At 52.9% G+C, this 20,866-nt stretch overlaps 1 protein-coding gene and 1 gene segment (V, D, J or C); both read left to right on the top strand.

Moving 5' to 3' along the window:
• The window catches only part of LOC102167789, a 42,879-nt gene extending 26,300 nt beyond the window's left edge, over window positions 1-16,579 (top strand). Inside the window, 6 exon segments of the C gene segment in view lie at window positions 9,622-9,731; window positions 11,206-11,391; window positions 14,345-14,731; window positions 15,722-15,739; window positions 15,899-16,005; window positions 16,324-16,579. Coding sequence covers window positions 9,683-9,731; window positions 11,206-11,391; window positions 14,345-14,731; window positions 15,722-15,739; window positions 15,899-16,005; window positions 16,324-16,344 — 768 coding nt within the window.
• Window positions 1,264-4,562, top strand: PRSS2 (protease, serine 2). The gene is made up of 5 exons (NM_001206438.1): window positions 1,264-1,304; window positions 2,192-2,351; window positions 3,226-3,479; window positions 3,967-4,103; window positions 4,357-4,562. The coding sequence occupies exons 1-5, from the start codon at window positions 1,265-1,267 to the stop codon at window positions 4,507-4,509; spliced, it is 744 nt and encodes a 247-aa protein (NP_001193367.1). The 5' UTR covers window position 1,264; the 3' UTR covers window positions 4,510-4,562.

Below are 20,866 nucleotides of genomic sequence, written 5' to 3'. Positions count from 1 at the left end.
GCGGCCCAAGAAATAGCAACAACAACAACAACAACAAAAAGACAAAAAGACAAAAAAAAAAAAAAAAAAAGAAACCTCCTCCATCTGGCTCATATCATTAGACTCAGGCCCAGACACCAGTTCCATCTCTATACCCTTCTGGCCAGGCCGTACCTCAATACATTACGGGGCCGTGTCTTAATGGCCATAGCAGGTTGCAAATTGAGATCCTTTCTGGGAAAATTCACTCTGCCCTGAGCCTAGAAAAAGAGTCCCACTGCATCAAAAATAGAAAATTACAGAGTTCCTCCCCCCCACACACTTCAACTTGGTTATTAACTGCCCAACACTCAACCTGTATTGTGTGCCAGTCTCTCTACCTACTGCTGATTCTCTGGTCAGGACCCAAATTCATCATGGTTCAAGCTTTTTCTATTATCCAAGGTGGGTGTGTATTTCTAGCTCGGGCTGTCAGCTCCTAGGTGGGGACAATTTTCATCACTCTTAGTGCCGTTTCCTAGGGTGACCGTGAGGCAGTTGGAGGAGAGCCCACCACTAGGAGTTAAGACCAGTGTCTTGATAGTGAGGACGAGGAGGAATGTGGTATTGGTCTTCCAGATGCAGCAGATCAACACCTACTTCACCTTTGGCCCCTCCTCCTTCCAAAAGCTCCCCTTCACAAGCCTGAGTAGGAAGCAGAGCCAGCTGCAAACCCCCAAGAAACTGCCTCTGCCATTACATCACCTTTGGATGTTGGGATCCTGGTTCCCCAAGGCTTTGTATTTGACCTTCCTGCCCAGTGCTGTAGACTTGAAAAGTGTCTCATGCTCACAGGTATGGCATCATGAGGATGCATCTCCTTTCATGGGACTCCAGGCACTGAGCAGCCAAGTGCCCAGATGTCAGTCCCTCCTTAAAGTCAGCTGAGTCAGTCTCCTTGAGGTCAGAGGGTTCCTAGGGGCGCAGGTCATTCTCCTTCCTCCTGACCCTCATCTCAGCTTAAGAAGATCCAGCTGTGAAACGAGAGGTCTTGGCATCCCCTGTTTTCCTCATCCCAGAATCCTCCTGGGAATCAGCTAGTCTTCCTCCCTGTCCTCAGAAGGTAAGTCTCCTTATCACCGGTAGTCCTGAATCCACAGAGTGGCCAAACATAGCAGACCTGATGCAAGACCCCGGAAAGGGAAAGCTGCAGGTGTGTTTGTACTGGCAGGAGTGGTGACCCTCCGCCCTCCGCTCGAGAAGTATAAAGGCTCTCCATCACCCACTGGCCCACACATCTGCCACCATGAATCCACTGCTGATCCTTGCTTGCATTGGAGCTGCGGGTGAGTCCCAGGCATGGCTTCAGGCCCCACTGGCCCTGTCCTGTCAGAGATCCATGCTCCACCATTCCTGCTGCCTCTCCAGTCCTACCTGTGCTTGGAGAGGCTATCTTCCTGCTCTGGGGTTCTCTGAGCCTTACTTCCCTCACCTTCTGCCCAACTCCATCCACTTCAGGGCTTTGTTGTGAGAGACCCAGAAGGGAGACCAGGTGGAGATGGCCTGTGAACCGAGACAGGACCTGAGGCTGGGCTGGCTCTAGGATAGCTCCACTCTAGCTGTCCCCAGCCAGGGAGGCACCTGGGGGACTGAAAGATGACTCACGCCAGAGTCCTGTTGATTGTCCTGGGGTGTGCATTGAATTGTTAAGCTTCCCAGGTGATTTCAAGATGCCCAGGTATACAGCCTTCATGGCAAATCACTCTTCTATTGGCCAATAACAATAACTACCTTTATCCTGCATGATGGGACCCTGGCCTCCCGGTGCAAATTTGAGCTATGGGAGAAGCTGGCTACAGCCAGGGCTATGCCACCAGGAAATTTTCCTGCTTAGGTCAACCCATCTTGACAAGCTGGGGCTGCAATTGCAGTGGGGAGGGAGGAGCGTTCAGTGGGTGAGAGGACTGCGCTCAGACCCTATCAAATTGAGAGCACTGGGGGGTGGGTACATTTCCAGTCCTTGCCCCCGTGCCCCCACCAGAAATCTAGTCCTGCAGTCCCCAGCTCTGTGCCCTGCAGGCACACAGAGTGAGTGGGGAGATTTACCTCCTCCGAGAAAGCTGCGGATGCTCCCTGGTATCCCTGGGCTTGTTCCAGAATCCTAATTAACTCCGGGCTCCCCACCCCCCACCCATCTGCTGAATTGGCTTCTCCCTTCCCATCTCCACTCCAGTTGCTTTCCCCACGGATGACGATGACAAGATCGTCGGGGGCTACACCTGTGCAGCAAATTCCGTTCCCTACCAGGTATCCCTGAACTCTGGCTACCACTTCTGTGGCGGGTCCCTCATCAGTGACCAGTGGGTGGTGTCCGCCGCCCACTGCTACAAGAGGTAAGTGCTGGGCCCCCAACTGTAAAGCCCACCTCCTGGGACCCTCATGGAGAGCTGGGGTTGGTCCAGGGGTTTGCTGAGGCTGGGTTCGATGATAGGGAAGAGAAGCAGCTATGGGCAAAGGGAAATCACAGGATAGGAAGCATCTCATGCCCTGGATCCAGAGATCAAGCAGTGAGAGCTGCAAGTCATAAAAGCAAGGAGGGGCTGTTTTGGGGGTGGGAACACCCAGTGGGAAAAGCAGCCAAGGACCTCACACAGGTAACTTTTGCCAGCTGGTTACATGTTGAAACCACCTAAGATATGTTCAGACTTTACGGCTGCTTAGTTCCTATTTAATTCAATTTTTAGGAAGAGGGTCTGAATATTGATGAGTTTTTAACACTCTTGCCTCTGGCAAATCCACTCTCCGGGCAGAGCTGAGAATCACTGCTTGAGACCAAGGGTTCTCAAGAACCTGTGCACCCGGAACAACCTGGAGAGCCTGTGAAAACACAGATTGCTGGGTCCTGCCCCCAGAGTGTCTGATTTAGTACGTCTGGGGTGGGGACTGAGCATCTGGATTGCTAACAAGTTCCCAGGTGATGCTGATGCTCGAGGTCTGGGGGCCACACTCGAGAAGCATGAGGCTGGATCATAGAGGAGGAGGGCCCTTAACAGAATAAGGCAGGAGGGATAAAAGTCACTGTGTGTAGTTCCCGAGGTTACAGAGGATGGGGAAGTTGGTGCCCCTGGCGCAGAATGCAGGAGGGGCTTTGGGAAGAAAGGTGGCTGGAGGCAGATGGAAGAGCATCCCAAGTGGATGCCTTCAGGGAGAAGGCGGCATGGGGACGTGGACAAAAGGCCTTCCCTGTGCTTCCCCTGCCCCCACTAGCCGCATCCAGGTGAGGCTGGGAGAGAACAACATTGACGTCCTGGAGGGCGACGAGCAGTTTATCGATGCGGCCAAGATCATCCGCCACCCCAAGTACAACAGCTGGACCCTGGACAATGACATCTTGCTGATCAAGCTCTCCTCACCTGCGGTCCTCAATTCCCGGGTGTCCACCTTAGCCCTGCCCAGCGCCTGTGCACCTGCGGGCACCCTGTGCCTCATCTCTGGCTGGGGCAACACCCTGAGCTCCGGCGGTGAGTAGGACCCTCCCAACTCCACCGCTATTGCCCTGAGCTCAGACCCTTTTGCTTTCAGTCTACAAATTCATGCCAAGTGTCTACCACACGCAGGGATCTGTGCTGGGTGCCAGAGAGGTGGCAAAAGGTCGGGCGGGGAGTTGATCCCCAGAAGCAAGACAGGACAGATGCAGCCCTTGCTATGATCATCTCTAGGGAGGGGTCTGCAGTGAGCTTTCTGGGAGCTCACGGAGAGCTGGGGTTGGTCCAGGGGTTTGCTGAGGTTGGGTATGATGATGGGGAAGAGAAGAAGCTACAAGGTGATGGAAGGACAAGGTGATGGAAGGACAAGGTGATGGAAGGTCCCTTGTTCCTTACTGGGGGGGCGCAGGTGGAGGAAGGTGGCCTCTTCCAGCCACCTTCAGGGTTCGGCACTGACTAACCATCCCCCATCCGGGCCGGACTCACGTGTTACCTTTCTTGGATCTCTGCCTGCTCCTCAAAGTCAACTACCCTGAGCTGCTGCAGTGCCTGGATGCCCCGCTGCTGAGTCAGGCCGAGTGTGAAGCCTCATACCCTGGAGAGATCACCAGTAACATGGTCTGCGCCGGCTTCCTCGAGGGAGGCAAGGACTCCTGCCAGGTGACTCCCCCCTGCCACCATGCCAAGACCCCTGCCCAGACATGCAGCCTCCCCTGGGAGCAGGATTTGAAAGCCCAGGGCCGTGGTCCTGTGGAGAAAGGAGGGAGGCGAGTGTGTGGCATCTCATCACAGGGACAAGGATGCAGAGGCACAAAGCTGACAGGAACGGGGTCTGCTGAGGCTCGGACCGCATGTGGCTCTAGTCCCCCTTTGCTCTCTCTTTATAAAGCTCATCCCACCTCTTCCTCCTTAGGGTGACTCTGGTGGCCCCGTGGCCTGCAATGGACAGCTCCAGGGCATCGTCTCCTGGGGCTATGGCTGCGCCCAGAAAAACAGGCCTGGGGTCTACACCAAGGTCTGCAACTATGTGGACTGGATTCAGCAGACCATCGCTGCCAACAGCTAAAACCCCCGCCCTCTGCCATCATTATGCTAGTAAATCGACTGTTCCCTCCGTCCCGTCTGTGCCTGTTTCCTCCTCCTCTGGCCCTCCCTCACTTCAGGAAACCCCCCTCCACCCACCCATTCTGAGGTCAGGGCTCTCTTCTCCTTACAGGGGAGCGGAGTGCTGCACCTCTCAAGCTATGTTCAAGCTACATGCACCCTGGTGCAGTAGCATGTAAAGAGATGGAATCCAGAAAATAATAAGCAGGGAACAAGAGAGCTATTTTCTAGGAGTAAATGCATTTCAAAGAGGCCGCCTTGGCCTCAGTGCCTCCTGGTCTTGAGTGCAGTGCTAAGGTGTGCCCCATAGGGCACTGTCTACAGCACCCACTACCTCCTCTCACTGGTACCCGTGCCTAGAGAAACACCTTAGCCTAGTGAGTCCCTTCCACACCCCCAGCTTGAGCTCCCTCCCGGCAGCAGGCAGCAGGCCCCACGGACTCCACTTTCCCAACCACCTCATGTGTCTGTGGAGTGGTCCCTGGGTCTCCACCCCTCTGGCTCCTGAGAAACCTGTCCTCTGTTCCTCCCATGTGATGGTCCTGACATGCACAAGCCATATCGGGTACTTGAGGAGCCTGGAATTTAAGTGCTGAAGCCTGGGTGCTGGTTCCAGCCCTGCCTCTTCATCCTTTGCCACTTTGGGGACCCATTTATCCTCTTCAGATGTCAGTTTCATCTGGGGGAATTAGGAGACAATTTGGGGGTTAACTTGAGTCTGTTAACGTGCTTAAAGGTTTCGAAAATTACCCATAGATGTTTTTGGCATATCACCTCCCTACATCCCAACACACGCCTTGAGAAAAGCACACATGTGACCCGTTGCGCCCTGGGCGCTAGCCACATTCTTCTTGCCCCCTCAAGTGGCCGCGCTGAGAGTGCAGCGGTTTAGGTGGGTCTAAAAAAATAAGGAAAGGCTGCCCTCTGCTGTCCAAGAGGTTGAATGACTCTACTTGGCACAAGGTCTGTACTTATTTTAGCAAAGGGGCGCCAGCCGGGATGGGGATGAGGGATTGGAGGGGATACAGCTTCAGCGGCTCTTGGGCTACTGTCAGTGTGACAGAGAGACAAAGCTGGAAAACTTCCCATCAGGATTAAAAGTAGCTATGCAACCAAGACAGGGTGGTATTATTCTTTGTAAGGCCAGTTGAGAAGAATCCCCCAGTTAGTTGGTCAAAAAGAAAACTCTTCAGGAGTTCGCATTGTGGCGTAGCGAAACGAATCCGACTTGGAACCATGAGGTTGCAGGTTCGATCCCTGGCCTCGCTCAGTGGGTTAAGGATCTGGGGTTGCTGTGAGCTGTGATGTAGTTCGCAGACGCGGTTGGATCTGGCATTGCTGTGGCTGGCGCGTAGGCAGGCACCGGTAGCCCCAGTTGGACCCCTAGCCTGGGACCCTCCATATGCCTGGAGTGCAGCCTTAAGAGCAAAAAGCAAAAAAACAAAAACCTTCTTCTTTAGTGAGTAAATTACTGACAGGCAAAAAAGGGTGACTAAGACAGGAAAATATACGGAACTAGATCAAAGTCAGCTGCTGCTTTGATGAAAATGTACCTCCTTGTGCAAAAGGAAGAAAGACAGGGGCTTGCCAACTTTCGACTGGTAAAAGCAATCCTTGACCTTTTATTCAGGCTATAGTAGAGTATTGTGGGATGTCCTTATTCCTGAGATAAAAACACAGTCTCTCCTTTTTCCCTAAATTCTAAGAGCTGAGCCTTTGCAGCCAGCCCATGTCACCGCTAGATGGCACTTTACTGTTCTTCTTTCTGACAGCTGCCCTTTTGGGGCAAGGGACCAGCAGTGGGTCCCAGGCCTGGTGCACAAGTGGAAAGATTCAGGGTAGTTTTGTGCTTAAGTGTTTATTTAAATGCTAACTAACAAACCAATCCTAAAGATTCTGAACTCAAAATATCCTGGGGACTGCTCAGAAATGTGTGTTTTCCACAAGCCTCCTAGGTAATTGGAGATTTAACTGATGCCCCTAGGTCAGTTTCTTCTATAAACTGATTGTCTCTGGAAAAAAAGAGTTTGTGAATAAAACAAGTATTTTTTTTTTCAGTAGCAGATTTCAAAATATTCCTTAAAGCAGTATTTTGTTGTTTTTCTTTAAAATTTTTATTAAGGCTTATTTTAAATAGCTAATATGGCTATATGGCTCAAAAATGAAAACAACACAATAAAGTTGACACAGAGAAATGTTCATTTTACTTACACTCTTTTTCCATCTGCTCTGCTCATTCTTAACAAGTGATCGCTTTTTATGCATGCATCTCTTTTGTAAATTTCCAGTGTTTCTTTATCAGCATCAAGCAAACTAAAACATAATTCTTATCTTCCCCCTTTGTTAGACAAACAGAGCCTACAGGAATGTTATTCTACAGCTTGCTTTTATCCAGTTAGCAATATATCTTAAAAAGCCTTCCACAAAGATGTGAAACATCTTCATTTGTGTTTAGTGTTGAATAATATTGTTTCATGAATGTATCACAATACACTTATCAATACCTATTCCAAATAATGCCAATATTTTACATATACTCTTTTTCATTATATGCAAGAATAATTACAGGTTAAATTCCATAGGTGGGATTTCTGGATAAAAAAGTAAGTGCATTCAGGAGTTCCTGTCGTGGTGCAGCGGAAACGAATCTGACTGGGAACCATGAGGTTGTGGGTTCGATCACTGGCCTTGCTCAGTGGGTTAAGGAGCTATGGTGTAGGTCACAGACACGTCTTAGATATGGCGTTGCAGCGGCTGTGGTGTAGGCCAGCAGCTACAGATCCCATTAGACCCCAGCCCGGGAACCTTCATATGCCACAGGTGCAGCTCTCAAAAGACAAAAAAAAAAAGTGCATTTGTAATTTTTATAGACATTTCCAAATTGCTCCCATTAAGAGTTGTATTATTTTGCACACCTAGCAGCAATCAATGTGTAAAATGCACATTTGACCAGAAGCTAGCCAATGGAATGATCTTCCATAATTCAATTTTGTCAATCGAACTGGTGAAAAGTGACATTTCAGTGCAATTTTACAGGGCATTTATCGTTGCAAGATTTTTTTTCCTATGGTTAAGCACTATTTGGATTTTTTTTCCTCACCTCTGTTTTTTGCCATTTTTATTGGGCTGCTGGATTATTTTCTTATTGCTTTCTAGGAGTTTATCACAACAAGGAGATCATCTCTGATGGTGAGAATCACTGATGTCTCCCCCTTATTGCCACTTACCTTTTTTTTTTTTCCTTTTTGCCATTTCTTGGGCCGCTCCCGTGGCATATGGAGGTTCCCAGGCCAGGGGTCTAATTGGAGCTGTAGCCCCCAGCCTATACCAGAGCCACAGCAACGCGGGATCCAAGCCACATCTGCAACCTACACCACAGCTCACAGCAACACTGGATCCTTAACCCACTGAGCAAGGCCAGGGATCGAACCCGAAACCTCATGGTTCCTAGTCGGATTCATTAACCACTGTGCTGCGACGGGAACTCCTGCCACTTATCTTTTGATTCCACATTTATTTTCCTATTTAAGCATCTCATCATTCTGTAGGCAAGTTTGTCTTTTTTTTTTTCCTCCTAGATGTTAGGTCATAGTTTGAAAAGTAACAAAAGGAAGTGCCATCTAGTGAAATGGGAGCTGGGCTACTCAACTGGAGGTTCAATTTCAAGGTCATCTTGTGCCGGGAAAACAAAATATCTACCGAAAACTTAACATGTTTCTGTACTTCAGGAAGAAGCGGGAGAAGACCTTGACCATGGTCCTGTGGCCATTGTGCGACTGCATTTGAAAGTTCCTGAGACTAGATTCATCTAGCTCTCCAGATCTGTGTCCCCCAGCTCTGCACAGGACTCTGCTGCCTGAGGTCCAGCTGATGGCATATGTGGTCCGCCTTCATCTCACACCTGGTGAGAAGCACAGCTCTCAGCTGTCACCTTATTACCACTAGGAAGGCCATGCCTCCACGTGGCCCATGGTCAGTGCTCCTCCAGGCCATCTTGGAAGTTCAGAGCGGGGCCAAAGAGACAGTCTAGGCACCGAGGGATTTCATTCTCGGATGGAAGGTGTGGCCTCTGAGTGACCAGCCCCGGGGCGGGCCTGGGGTAGGAGGGGCTGCTAGTGTGAAGGCATCTTGCAGAGCTGCGGATGCTGGGGAAACCGGGCCCTGATGCAGAGACACACAGCTCTGGGGAGCTCAGAAAGTCCCAGAGAAAGGGCGTGGCACAAGGAGGGAGCCCCACCACCTCGCACAGGGCTGGTGATGTCACCACCTCACCCTCCAGCACCCCCAAAGGAGCAGCTGCTCTGGTGGTTTCTCACAGACCCCAACTCTGAGGGGCGGACCTGTGGGAGGGGCCGTTTTTGTATAAAGCTGTAATGCTGTGGGGACAGGGGGGGCCACGGTGATTCAACCCTACGGAGAATCTTTACAAAAACCTTTCTGCCCGTCTCAATGCCCACTGTCCCTCCACCCTTCTCCCGCCTCACAGGCCCAAGAGGGACTTGGGTTGGCACGCTTCTGTCTCACCCCATCCACTTGGCAAGCCAAGGCCATGGCGGTGCACAGGCCCGGATCAGAGCTGAGGCTTCCAGGCAGAAAAGCCAGACGTAGGAAGATGCCTCTGTGGCTTCATGGGTGAAGGATTCCGAGAGACCCTTTACTCCAACCCCACTGCAGCCCCAGCCAGGACAAGGTCAGTGGGAAGGTACATGGGAGGTGACCAATCTATAAAGGAAGAAGTCAGCACTATCCCAGTCCTCCACGGCCACTCACAGGCCTCTTAGACCCTCCCCTCCCCCCCAGGCCCACACCCCCCCGATGGACCCTCCAAAGGAATCATAAAAGGGGTACAGGGCCCTCTGGGTGGACTCTGGTCATGCTCCAAGGCCCCAAGTGTCAAAAGTCAGCAATACTCTCCTGTGCAGTGTCTATAAAGCCACCAGACACCAGCTGACGTGCCCTCTGCTCTGAGCACCTCACAGCTGTTTGTCTCCTCTGTGTCACTGTGCAAACACTGAAGTCTTCTTTGGAGGAGGCACCAGGCTCACGGTTGTGGGTAAGACGTGGTGCAGGCCTTTCCTGACCCCTCGTAGGGGAAGGCGGGTTCCCAGGGCACTTTTTAGGGTGGCTGTATTCTGATGTGCTATGACTATAACTTCGGCCCAGGGACCAAGCTGACGGTTGTAGGTAAGGCCAACGTCTCCAGGCGGGTACCACAAGGGAGGACTCTATCCTGTCGAATGTGGGGGAAAATGGATGACCCAGGCCCCAGGTCCTGGGGCCCCAGACCAGCCCTGGAAGGGTAGATGGGGTGTTTGAAGGGGGCTGCTGTCTCTGCGAGGGAAGGGAGCCCCGAACACCCGCAACCTCTCCCTGAACCCCGGCGGCCAAGGGTGGGTTTTGAAGTGAATCTGGGAGGCTGTGCTTTGGAGACACCTGCTTTTTCGGGGAGGGAAGCCAGCTCACTGTCGTAGGTAAGCCAGTCAAGGCTGGAGGGCTGGGAACCTCTAAGGAGAGGCAGGGTCCGTCTATCTCAGGTGCCTAGGACAAAGCATGTTTTTATCAGAAAGATCTGAATTCTTGTTTTCCCCATTCCCCAGTGGACTCTGGGGCCACTCCGCAGTGGACTCTCTTTGGTCCAGGCAGGCAAAGGGGACTACCCCTGTCTCAAGGAGCTAAGACTTGGGCACTGGTGGAGGTGGAAAGCCTCCATCCCCAATAATTTCATGGACTGGCTGTGCCAAGCCTGGCTTCCCCTACCCGGAGGCAGGTAGTATCAGCTAGAAGGGGTCACCTTGTCCATCTCCCCTCTCCTTGGAGGGTGACTATCACAGCCAAGGTAGATGGCAGAGCCTCTGGCCTTGGACCTGTCAGTCCTGCTAATTTCTCCCTCATGCAGAAAGGAGATGGACACAGGAGAGGGGGGTGTGGGGAGTCACATGGGACCAAATTGGTCCTCTGACCACAGCATCAACCCCTCTGCCTTTGAAGACTTAAAATTTTGCTAAGGAAAGGGACAGGGGGCTGCAGATAGACTTGGGGAGGAAACCATGGGAGGTGGCAGGTGCAGTTTCCCTCCCAGGCTTTAGTGTTGTGTGACCAATGAAAAGCTCATTTTCGGCAGTGGAACGAAGCTTTCTGTCCTGGGTAAGTGACGGTCTTCCCTGGGCATGGTATGTGGTGGACACTGGAGAAGGCAGCGGTCGAGAACACAGCAGAGAAGGGGCTCAGAGAGTGTGGGTGGCCAGAGAAGGTGCTGGAACCCGAGTGGCTCTGAAGGGAAGCTAGCTTCTGGAAAGAAGGGCCCCACACCAGCCACCCTGGGGTGTTGCACTGTGGAGCAACCAGGCGCAGCATTTTGGAGATGGGACTCGAGTCTCTGTCCTAGGTGAGGCGCAGGACCTGGAGGCAGGGCCATTGTCCCTGGACCTCCCTCCTTCTCTCCTCCCAGTCCTGGTGGAGGAGTGTCGAGGAAAATCCCTGATCCCTGTGGGGCTTCCAGGGAGCTGAATCTGCCATCGCTGTCGATGGCCCTCCATTCGCTTCTCTGTTTATCCTCCCTGAGTCTTCAGCGCATAATCTGCCTCCTCACTCTTTGGTGGGCTCCTCCTTCTGCTTATGTTCATGGATCTGCCCTCTTCTCCTTCCACTCTTTCCCCAGAGTGTGCTGAGGCTGTTTCCCAGTGGACCCGCTTTGGTCCAGACAGGCAAAGGGGGCCACCCCACCTCGAGGAGCTAAGACGTGGGTGCTGGCGGAGGCCTCTGGGGTTTTGCCACAGCTGTCTGCAGCCGTGTTCCTATAATTCGCCCCTCCACTTCGGGCTGGGCACCAGGCTCACGGTGACAGGTAAAGGGCCGCTCCCGACAAGGGTGCCTGTGTATGACCATGGTGGCCACGTCCTGGGAGGGGAGTGGGGTGTAAAGACGGGTCAGAACCTCCCCTGCCAGAGCATCACCCGCTCACTCCGCTGTGTTTGAGGAGGCTCCTCGCAGAGGGCTCCGAGCTGGGCTTGGTCTCCAGGCTGTGCTTTCTTGCTCTTCTCACTGTTCTCCAGAAATCCTCTCATCTCTACTGTTTTAGCAGGTGTGCTGCTTCATTTATTTTCCCTTTCTTATCAGATCTCCATCCCCCAGCCCCCATTCTAACTCCAGTCCTGCTCTATTGACCCTGCTTTGGTGAATAGCTCTGTCTTTGTGAAAATCCTTCCTGATGCCTACCTCTGGCTCAGACCTCTGCCCTGGTCTCTTTGTCTTCCTTCTCTATTGCGACTAGTGTTCCAGGTCTCTGTGTGTCTTCCCCAGCTGGTTTGAGGGCTCAGGAGGCAGTGGGGGCCGCAGCTTGATGAGACTGGGGTGGCTTGAAGGGGGCTTCTGAGCCAGCCCTAAGGGCAGAGGTCATGGGATCCTGTGTGCTGCGGTGGGGGTGGGGTTCTCTGGGGGCACTGGGCTAGGGGTGCGGGTGGTAGTCAGAGGTGATAGGTGTGAATGAGCTGTTACAGGTGGAAACTTACACCATCTCGGCAACCAACAATCTAGAAAAAGAATAAATAGATCGGAGGCCCCATCTTCTGGAACCTCAGGATCTACACTGAGATAATAGAGGCAGGGACCCTTCAGGAAAACCCTAACACACCATGACGACCCTGCAGACAAAGCAGGCAGGCGAGGAGCAGGGCATGGACCAGATGGGTCTGGGCTAGACTGGGCCCCAGAGGGCCTACCAGACTGGGTGTCTGGGGCAGGCTTTGTCCTGCAGATGGGAGCATGTGCCAGGGACCACCATGGCCACTGGAAGGGACACAGCACTGGGGTTCAAAATGCCTGGGTTCTGGGGAAGGAGAGGTTCCTGCAATTTGCAAAGAGACCTCAACTGTCCCAGGGCCACAGATTAGTGTAAAATAGAGATAACCCTGCCAGTCTCTTGAGGTCCTGAATTTGTAAGGGACTAAATTATGTGAAAATCCTTGATAAAGGACCCCTCTCGCGGTAGCCACCACTTTTCATGCCACTGTTACCACCCCTGTGCCGTGGTTTGTCTTTTTCCAAACCTATGTCTCAATTTTCCCCATGAGAAATCTTGTCCAAACTTAGATCACATGGCGACATCTGGGTTTGCCACATTTCTGATCCACAAACTCATTCCCATAGCCAGGACAGAGCCAAAGAGAGGGCACACTACATTCTAGCAACAAGGAGGCTGCTTGAAAGGTAGATGTGTTTGTTTGTTTGTTTGTTTGTTCCATCCCTCCATGTCTTCACCTGAGAGCCAGCCTTCCAACAATTCCAGAAATTCTCTCTCTCTGCCAGGCGTGTCAAAGGGCCTGGGACTTTATGAAATGATCCCTACCATAAACTGACCCTTGGACTTTGAGATTTGTTTATTCCTACTGCTGTTATGAATATCAAGTGTGGCTAGAACTAGGATTCCAAAGCAGGTGGGGAAGTTTGCTCAGCACTGGGAAGAAGAGAGGGTTCAACCCAGAAAAGTTTCTTTCATGGATCTAGCTATCCCTGGCAAGCGACAACACAGCCTGAGCACCTGCGAGGAGACAGTGTGAACTTTTGGAAAGGGTAACAGCCAGAGGCACCTGTGCTCCTGAAAACAGGTTACACATGAAAAACAAAACAAAGTGAGCTGGGTATCGTAGAGAAAAAAGAACTGTATCAGATGCAATAGAAAGGTCTCTCTTCTACGCAAGCATGGCGACTTCTTTTTTTAAAAATTTTATAATGATTTTTATTTTTCCATTGTAGCTGGTTTACAGTCTTCTGTCAATTTTCTACTGTAGAGCAAGGTGACCCAGTTACACATACACATATACATTCCTTTTTCTCACATTATCTTGTTCCATCCTAAGAGACCAGGTATAGTTCCCAGTGCTATGCAGCAGGATCTCAATGCTTATCCATTCCAAAGGCAGTAGTTTGCATCTATTAACCCCAAATTCCATTCCATCAAAATGGCATAAAGACTTAAATGTAAGACAAGACACCATCAAACTCCCAGAAGAGAACATAGGCAAAACCTTCTCTGACATCAACCTTATGAATGTTTTCTCAGGTCAGTCTCCCAAAGCAGCAGAAATAAAAGCACAAATAAACCAATGGGAACTATTCAAATGGACAAGCTTTTACATGACAAAGGAAACCATTAAAAAAAATGAAAAGACAACTTACAGAATGGGAGAAAATAGTTTCAAAATATGCAACTGACAAGGGCATGGCTACTTCTAATAGATATGTGCTAGCACTCCAACAAACACCTACACCTTGCAAAACAGGCCAATAATAATTAGGAAAAGGCAATATGGTTGCCAAGATCATGGTGCTAGGAGGAATTTTCAGTCTGCCTCAAATTCCAGGCTCATCCAAATCTACTATGGCTTCTAAGTCGGAAAAATTAGATAGGCACCAAAGAAGGCTTTGAACTAGGGAAAAAAATACAGACAGATGCATGTATTTAATAGAGAATCCTACAAGGCCCCAAGTAGAAGATATTGCAAAGAAAGTCAAAAATATCAGGAAATAATAACACATGAGGAAGATGTAGGCAGCAGCCAGCATGTGCACCCAAGGGGTGACCGAGAAAGGGGCTAAATCGAGAGAGGAAAACAACAGAGAATAGGGATTGTGACCCCTAAAAACAATTTCTATTACTATATAATGTTATTTCATGATGACTGGGTAACCTCCTTCCCTGTCCTCTAAACACACACACACACACACACACACACACACACACGGCCATAACATACTCCCAGCCCTCAGAGCAGCCCTGGCCCCAACCCCCTTCCTTGCAGAGGACCTGCAGCAGGTGAGACCACCCAAGGTGGCCGTGTTTGAACCATCGGAAGCGGAGATCTCCCGGACCCAGAAGGCCACCCTCGTGTGCCTGGCCACAGGCTTCTACCCCGACCACGTGGAGCTGAGCTGGTGGGTGAACGGGAAGCAGGTCCAGAGCGGGGTCAGCACGGACCTTCAGCCCTACAGGGAGGACCCCAGCCGCAATGACTCCAGCTACTGTCTGAGCAGCCGGCTGAGGGTCACCGCCGCCTTCTGGCACAACCCCCGCAACCACTTCCGCTGCCAAGTCCAGTTCTATGGGCTCACGGAGGACGACGAGTGGGAGTACAACTGGACCAAGCCCATCACCCAGAACATCAGTGCGGAGGCCTGGGGCAAAGCAGGTGAGCAGCGGGGCCTGGGCGGCCTCTGCATGGAGTGCGTCAGAGCAGAGGAAGGGAGAGACCCAGGGAGAGGGCCAGACTGTCTGGATCCGGACCAAAGGGGTGGGGCGGGAAGACCAGAGGCAGCACGAGGGTGGACAGGGCACATGGGGCTCGTTCCTCCCCCAGGTGCTCGGTGCAACTCAGCTGTGCTGCTGGGTCCCCTCACTGCCCACGTGCACAGCTCAGGTCTGGGTGGGGCCCTCATCCTCTTCAGGGCTGCCCTGACTCATGAATTCCAAGGATGCTCTGGGCACAGGGGCACAGGGGCACAAGAGAAGGAAGGCAGTGCTAGCACTGACCTGAGGCTGCTCTGAGTCTGGGCGGACTGTAAGGCTGCTTAGACTTGGGAGATGGGGCGGATATTTTGTTCTGCTTTGTTTTTAAGCACCTCAAACCCCCATACATTTATTATCACATAGTTCTGATGGGTCAGGAAATTGGGAAGAGTTTATTTTATTTCAGTGATCTTTGATGTTTTTTTAAGGCTGCCTCCACAGCATATGGAGGTTCCCAGGCTAGGGGTTCAATTGGAGCTGTAGCCGAAGGGGTACACCACAGTGCCAGTGACGCGGGATCTGAGCCATGTCTTCGACCTACACCAGAGCTCAGAGCAACACCAGATCCTTAACTCAATGAGTGAGAGCAGGGATCGAACCCGCAACCCCATGGATGCTAGTTGGGTTCGTTAACTGCTGAGCCACGATGGGAACTTTAATTTGGGCAGAGTTAAGCTGGGTCCTCTCCCTCAAGAGGTTGCAGTCAGGTGTCAGGCAAAGCTGGGGTCTCATCTGAAGGCTCAACTGGGAAAGGAGCCACACCCAAGCTCACAGAGTTGCTGGCAAGACTTAGCAGCTGGCCTGCTGAAGGACTGAGGAAGGCTGGCTTCGCCATCGGTCTGCTCTAGAAGACGGAGTCTCTCATCCGTTTCCCTCCTCTGTTTTCTTTCAGACTGTGGCTTCAGCTCGGGTAAGTGTTCCTCTCCCGCTTTCTCTCCATCTCCCGTGACCTTGGCTCTGGAAGCAGAGACTGAAGAACCCATGGACCATGCTGGGGAGCAGGGGAGGGGTGCAAAAATCCCAGGGAAACATGCTCAGTGGGACCACCCACTTGCTCTTCCTGCCCCAGCGTCCTATCAGCAAGGGGTCCTGTCCGCCACCCTCCTCTATGAGATCCTGCTGGGGAAGGCCGCCCTGTACGCTGTGCTGGTCAGCGCCCTGGTGCTGATGGCCACGGTAAGGAGGAGGGCAGGAGGGGGCAGGCAGGGTGGAGGCCACACTTGAAACCGAGCAACTCAGACCCAGGGGCATGTGGCCCCACCAGGGGCTCAGAGTGAAGAGGGGGGTCACCCATCTGCCTCACAAGACACGCCGTGCCTCTGGGAAGGACCACGGCAGGGCCACGTGGGGAAGGAGAGCTGGGCTCCCTGAAAACCCCGTGTTGTTGGGAAGAGCCCTGCCCTTTGCTACTGGTCTCATCAGTGGGCCATTCGAGTCCCCTCAGTCCCCACCGCTCCTGGCTAGCGGTCATCTCCCAAACCATCTCTCCTTCAGGTCAAGAGAAAGGGTGCCTGAAGCCGGCTCTGACGTGGAGCCAGGAGCTTCCAGCCTGCTGTGGGCCTGGGGTGACTCTCCTCTTTCCATTCCTCCCAGTGCTTCTGAGGAGCTGCTCCCATCTCTCTCCTCATCCTCGGCTCTCCCCCATGGGAAGGCACCCCTGCCCACTCCTGACTGCCATCTCCCTAGCCCAGGGGGGACCCCAGCCTGCCTGAGCTGACCCAACCAATAAAAACAGCCTGTTCTGCCCGGATGCTGCCTCGCGAGTGTCTACGAGCTCTCGGTTCACCTCTGAACTCCCATGTGACTCCAGCCAGGGTGGAAACCAGAGGCACTCGAGGACAGTGCAGTCCCCTTGGCTCAGAGGGGCGAGGGGCCCTGCCGGTGGCTGGCACTGCTCCTCCTTGTCAGAGGAATGTCGGGATGTGTGAATTGTGGTGATGGGTGAAGAGGGAGGCTTACCCTGGTCAGCTTAGCAAAACGGGGATGTCACCTAGAGAAATGTCGTGTCCTACCTGGACACAGGTGCTCAGAGGGAGAGCCCACCTACACAGGTGCGGCCACCTGCTAAGTGGTCCTGTCCCTAGGCCAGCAAAGCTCAGTGACCCAGGTGTCTGCCTTGCTCCTTAACACTGTCTCCCTGAGAACAATGCTGGGCCTCCTTTGTCACCGTGTAATGCCTCCAGGTGAGAAAAGTCACGGACTTGGAACTCTCTCCTCAGTAGCACATGCATCTTCCAGGTGAAGAAACAACCCTGGTTGTAAACTGCACTGCAGTGAGTTAAACGGGTTTGAAAATGTCTGCTGAGCCCTCTCGGGAGGAGAGAAGATACGGGTTCCTGAATCCGAGGATCAGCCCGATGGCCACCTCTAGAAATCCCTCCCAAGCTCTTTATTGCATCATTGTCACCAGGGGGACGCAGTGCATGGTCCTCAGGATGGCAGGAAAGGTCCACTGCGGTCCTCCACCTCCTTAGTCTGTACTCATCCTCACTCCCGTCGCCCTGGCCCCTGAGCCCCTGGCTTGGAGGCCATTTTGCAGCCGTCTCTCTTTGGAGGGACATAGGTGTCCCCCCCCAGGCATCCTTGAAGACTTAGTGCTGACGCCTTCCTCCAAGAAGCATCCTTGCCTCTTCCCCCACCCCTTCAGGGCTGGATGAAATGCAGGCTGTAGTTTGTGTGCCCTCCTTCTTCCTGTCACTGACCCTGCTTGGTGGAAACCACCTCTATACCATCTACAGCCCCACTTGAAGATGACAGAATTGTGTGTTGAGATAACACCCTTGGGATATGGCATCGGACCTTGGCTCAGTGTTGAGCCCAACAAGATCTCCTGGAGAAAATGAATGAATCAATGAGTGAACCCCAAATGACCCAATTCCAGAGCAGATGTCACCCTAAGGCCTGCCTGAAATAGCCACCTGCCCTTCCACTCACAGGCCTAAAACACACCGCTGTCTCTCTGTTGCAACACACACATGCATTCCGACATGTGTGTCTACATACCCACACACGTGCATGCATGCGTGTGCACAGTCCCACTCACTAGGCACCTATCATTGCAACATTTGCTCTTGACATTCAGAACAATAAAGACATCCAAGTCACAGTCCCTGAGAGGTCCCTGTTCCTCACGGGAATAATTCCCAATCGAAAGAGTTGACATAGAAGGGGCTGCTTTGAAATGCAATGCAAGCTGGCTACTGCAGTGCAGACAGAGGCTAGCACCCAGTTTTGCTGTGATCATCTGGGGAGAGTCTGAGAAAGGGGCAGGCTCTTCAAGGGAAGAATTGGGGAGTTCCCGTTGTGGCTCAGTGGACACACATCTGACTAGCATCCACGAGGACGCAGGTTCCATCCCTGTTCTTGCTCAGTGGGTTAAGGATCTGGCATTGCACTGAGCCGTGGTGTGGGTCCCAGTCGTGGCTCAGATCTGGCATTGCTGTGACTGTGGCATAGGCTAGCATCTACAGCCCCCATTCGACCTCTAGCCTGGGAACCTCCATGTGCCGCAGGTGCAGCCCTAAAAAGACCAAGATTTCAAAAAAGGAAGAATTGGTATCATTTATCCAGGCAGGAGAGGAGTCAGGACAGTCAGAGACATGAATGGGGGCTGAAAGTGCCCGGTCGGGTACCTCTTAGTAGTTCCACTCAGCTGGGCATAGGGTTCCAAGATGGAAGTTATCAAAAGTAAGGCTTGGAGTTCCCATTGTGGCTCAGCGTGCTAAGGGTGCGACTAGTGTCCCTGAGGATGGGAGTTCGATCCCTTGCCTCGCTCAGTGGGTTAGGATGAAGCATTGCCCTGAGCTGCTGAGTAGGTTGCCAAAGCAGCTTGGATCCCAGGTCCCCTGGCTGTGGTGTAGACTGGCAGCTGCAACTCTTATTCAACCCCTAGCCTGAGAACTTCCATATGCTGCAGGTGCAGCCCTAAAAAGACAATAATTAAGCAAATAAAGTAACCTGATTCTCTGTTTTCCTAGAAGCCCTCTCCGTGGTAGAGTGTTCATTGAGACATCAAGGGGTGGAATAGCGTGATGGTTGTGCTACCCCTGCGTTCTGGGAGGAAAAATGCAGGGTTGTATTGGCTTGTACATACATAGTTTATTTCTGGAAGGATACACAAGAACATGATAAAAATGGTTGTTTCCAAGTATCAAACATAGGATTGAACTGCGATGCGTGCATGGTTTTCGTCTGTTTATTTCGCTAGCGTTTCTCTAGTGTCTAGAAAAGAGCCTGGCACATTGCAGGCACTCAATAGTATTTATGGAGTCAACACATGAGGTTTGAAATGGAGGGCTGAAAAGGCACAACAGTGCATCCCACTCTGAGAGTGGAGCCCATCCTTGCCACTGCCAGGAGGCCTGGCCCGTGGTCGATGTGCGTTAAATATTTGAGGAATAAATGAATGGACGTGAGCTTGGCTCTCTCTCAGGAGGCAATGGGGAGGTTCAGAGCGCTCAGGCTGCGTCCTCCTGCCCTAAGTGGCCACCTGCTCTGTGGATGCTCCTCCCACTCCGCCTCACTATAAATGTCCCTCTGTGCAGGTGGACACACTGAGTCCCCCAGGGGCGACCTCATGACCTAGGTGATCTCCACAGAGCGGCCCGGGGTTGCAGCGAGGGGCTTCCCTCCCCCACCGCTTGCCTTTCCCCAAGCCCCTCCCCACTGTCAAGGTACCCTGACTTGGGCTTTTCCCAGCCCCACTCTGCCACCTGCACTTCCTGCCTCTGCCCATGCGGCTGAGGGAAGGGGACCCAGGGGAGAAAACATTTTGTATCCTGCTGTAACATTGTGGGAGCTATGGGGGGGGGCACGGTGATACAGGTGGAGGAGGTGCTTTTACAAAAAGCCCTGCCTCAGAAATAGCTCCACGGAGCCCAGGGGGAGACACCCCCGGCTCAAGCTGGGGAGAGGAGCTGGGAGCGGGCTGTGGAGCTGCTCCTGGACATGGTCTCCCAGGGAGAGACCGGGACTCAGGGAACATCTCTGCCTGCCCGCTCTGCGTTCCGCTTCCAGCTTCCAGCCAAGGGAAGAATCAAGGCATCCAAGTGGGCTCATCCTCCAGCGCTTTTCATCCAAGGGCCCTCTGCCAAAGTACTTGCAGGTGTGGTACTTGTTAAGCACTCACAACCACGCCGGGGGCAAGGAGATGACCCCATCCAGGTGGAGTGACTGAGGCCTGAGAGGTTGCAGGTCTCAGAAGCAGTGAGAGGCAGGGTCTGGCCTGGAACCCTCCCCAACCCCACCCTCCCTCACCAGTATCCCTTCGGATTTCCCACCCACGGTGTTGTCCCCAAGCCGAGTTGGTTCTCTGCAGACTGGGGGTGAGCTCGAGCAGTGTCCAGATTCCTGAGTCCAGCTGGTTCTGGAGGTAGGTGGGAAGAGAGACGCTGCAGGGAGAAGGAGGGTGGTCCTCAGCCTGTGCCAGGGGATGTGGGGCAGCCAGGAGGAATTGAGGGCAGCCCTTTGCACTGTGGTACGCTGAGCAGCATTTTGGACCAGGAACCAGGCTCACTGTGCTGGGTAAGACAGCCTCTCCAGGGTGTGAGTGAGAGTGGGCTGCCCAGCCTGGGTGACCCCCTGGACCCTGGCTTCCAGGGAGTGGACTTCAGACCCTCCAGGCTGTACTCAGGGAAGGCTCAGTTTGTGCCTGAGTCCCCAGAGCTGTGTGAATGCGGCACAGCTGTACTTTGGGGATGGTTCCAGGCTGACTGTGCTGGGTAAGGTGGGCAGCTGGATTCCCTGGGGCAGGAGGGAGAGAGGGGGCAGCTGCCCAACTACATGTGGAGCTGTGCTCAGGGTTAGTGGGACTTGGGTTTGAGTCTTGGGCTTCAGGAGGGGAGAGCGCTGGTTTTTGTCCTGGGCCTCAGGGCTGTGAGCACAGACCCTCTGTATTTCGGCGAGGGCACCCGCCTGACAGTGCTAGGTGAGCAAGGTGGTGTCCTGGGGCTCCACGGAGGGGAGTGAGGCTCTTGGAAAGGGTGCTGGGTGGCAGGACCCATTTTTGTGCTGCTAACTTTGGCTGTGAGTCAAAACA

This window comes from Sus scrofa, chromosome 18 (assembly GCF_000003025.6).
Source record: "Sus scrofa isolate TJ Tabasco breed Duroc chromosome 18, Sscrofa11.1, whole genome shotgun sequence".
In the NCBI taxonomy this organism is placed as follows: Eukaryota; Metazoa; Chordata; class Mammalia; order Artiodactyla; family Suidae; genus Sus; species Sus scrofa.
This window is presented reverse-complemented; position numbering and strand designations above follow the sequence as displayed.

Bases quoted from the DNA above. Each gene is read 5' to 3' on its own strand.
- PRSS2 (NM_001206438.1), top strand. From the start codon at position 1,265: ATGAATCCACTGCTGATCCTTGCTTGCATTGGAGCTGCGG. The intron at 3,480-3,966 runs GTGAGTAGGACC...TGCTCCTCAAAG, and splicing joins CAACACCCTGAGCTCCGGCG to TCAACTACCCTGAGCTGCTG. The intron at 4,104-4,356 runs GTGACTCCCCCC...CTTCCTCCTTAG, and splicing joins GAGGCAAGGACTCCTGCCAG to GGTGACTCTGGTGGCCCCGT.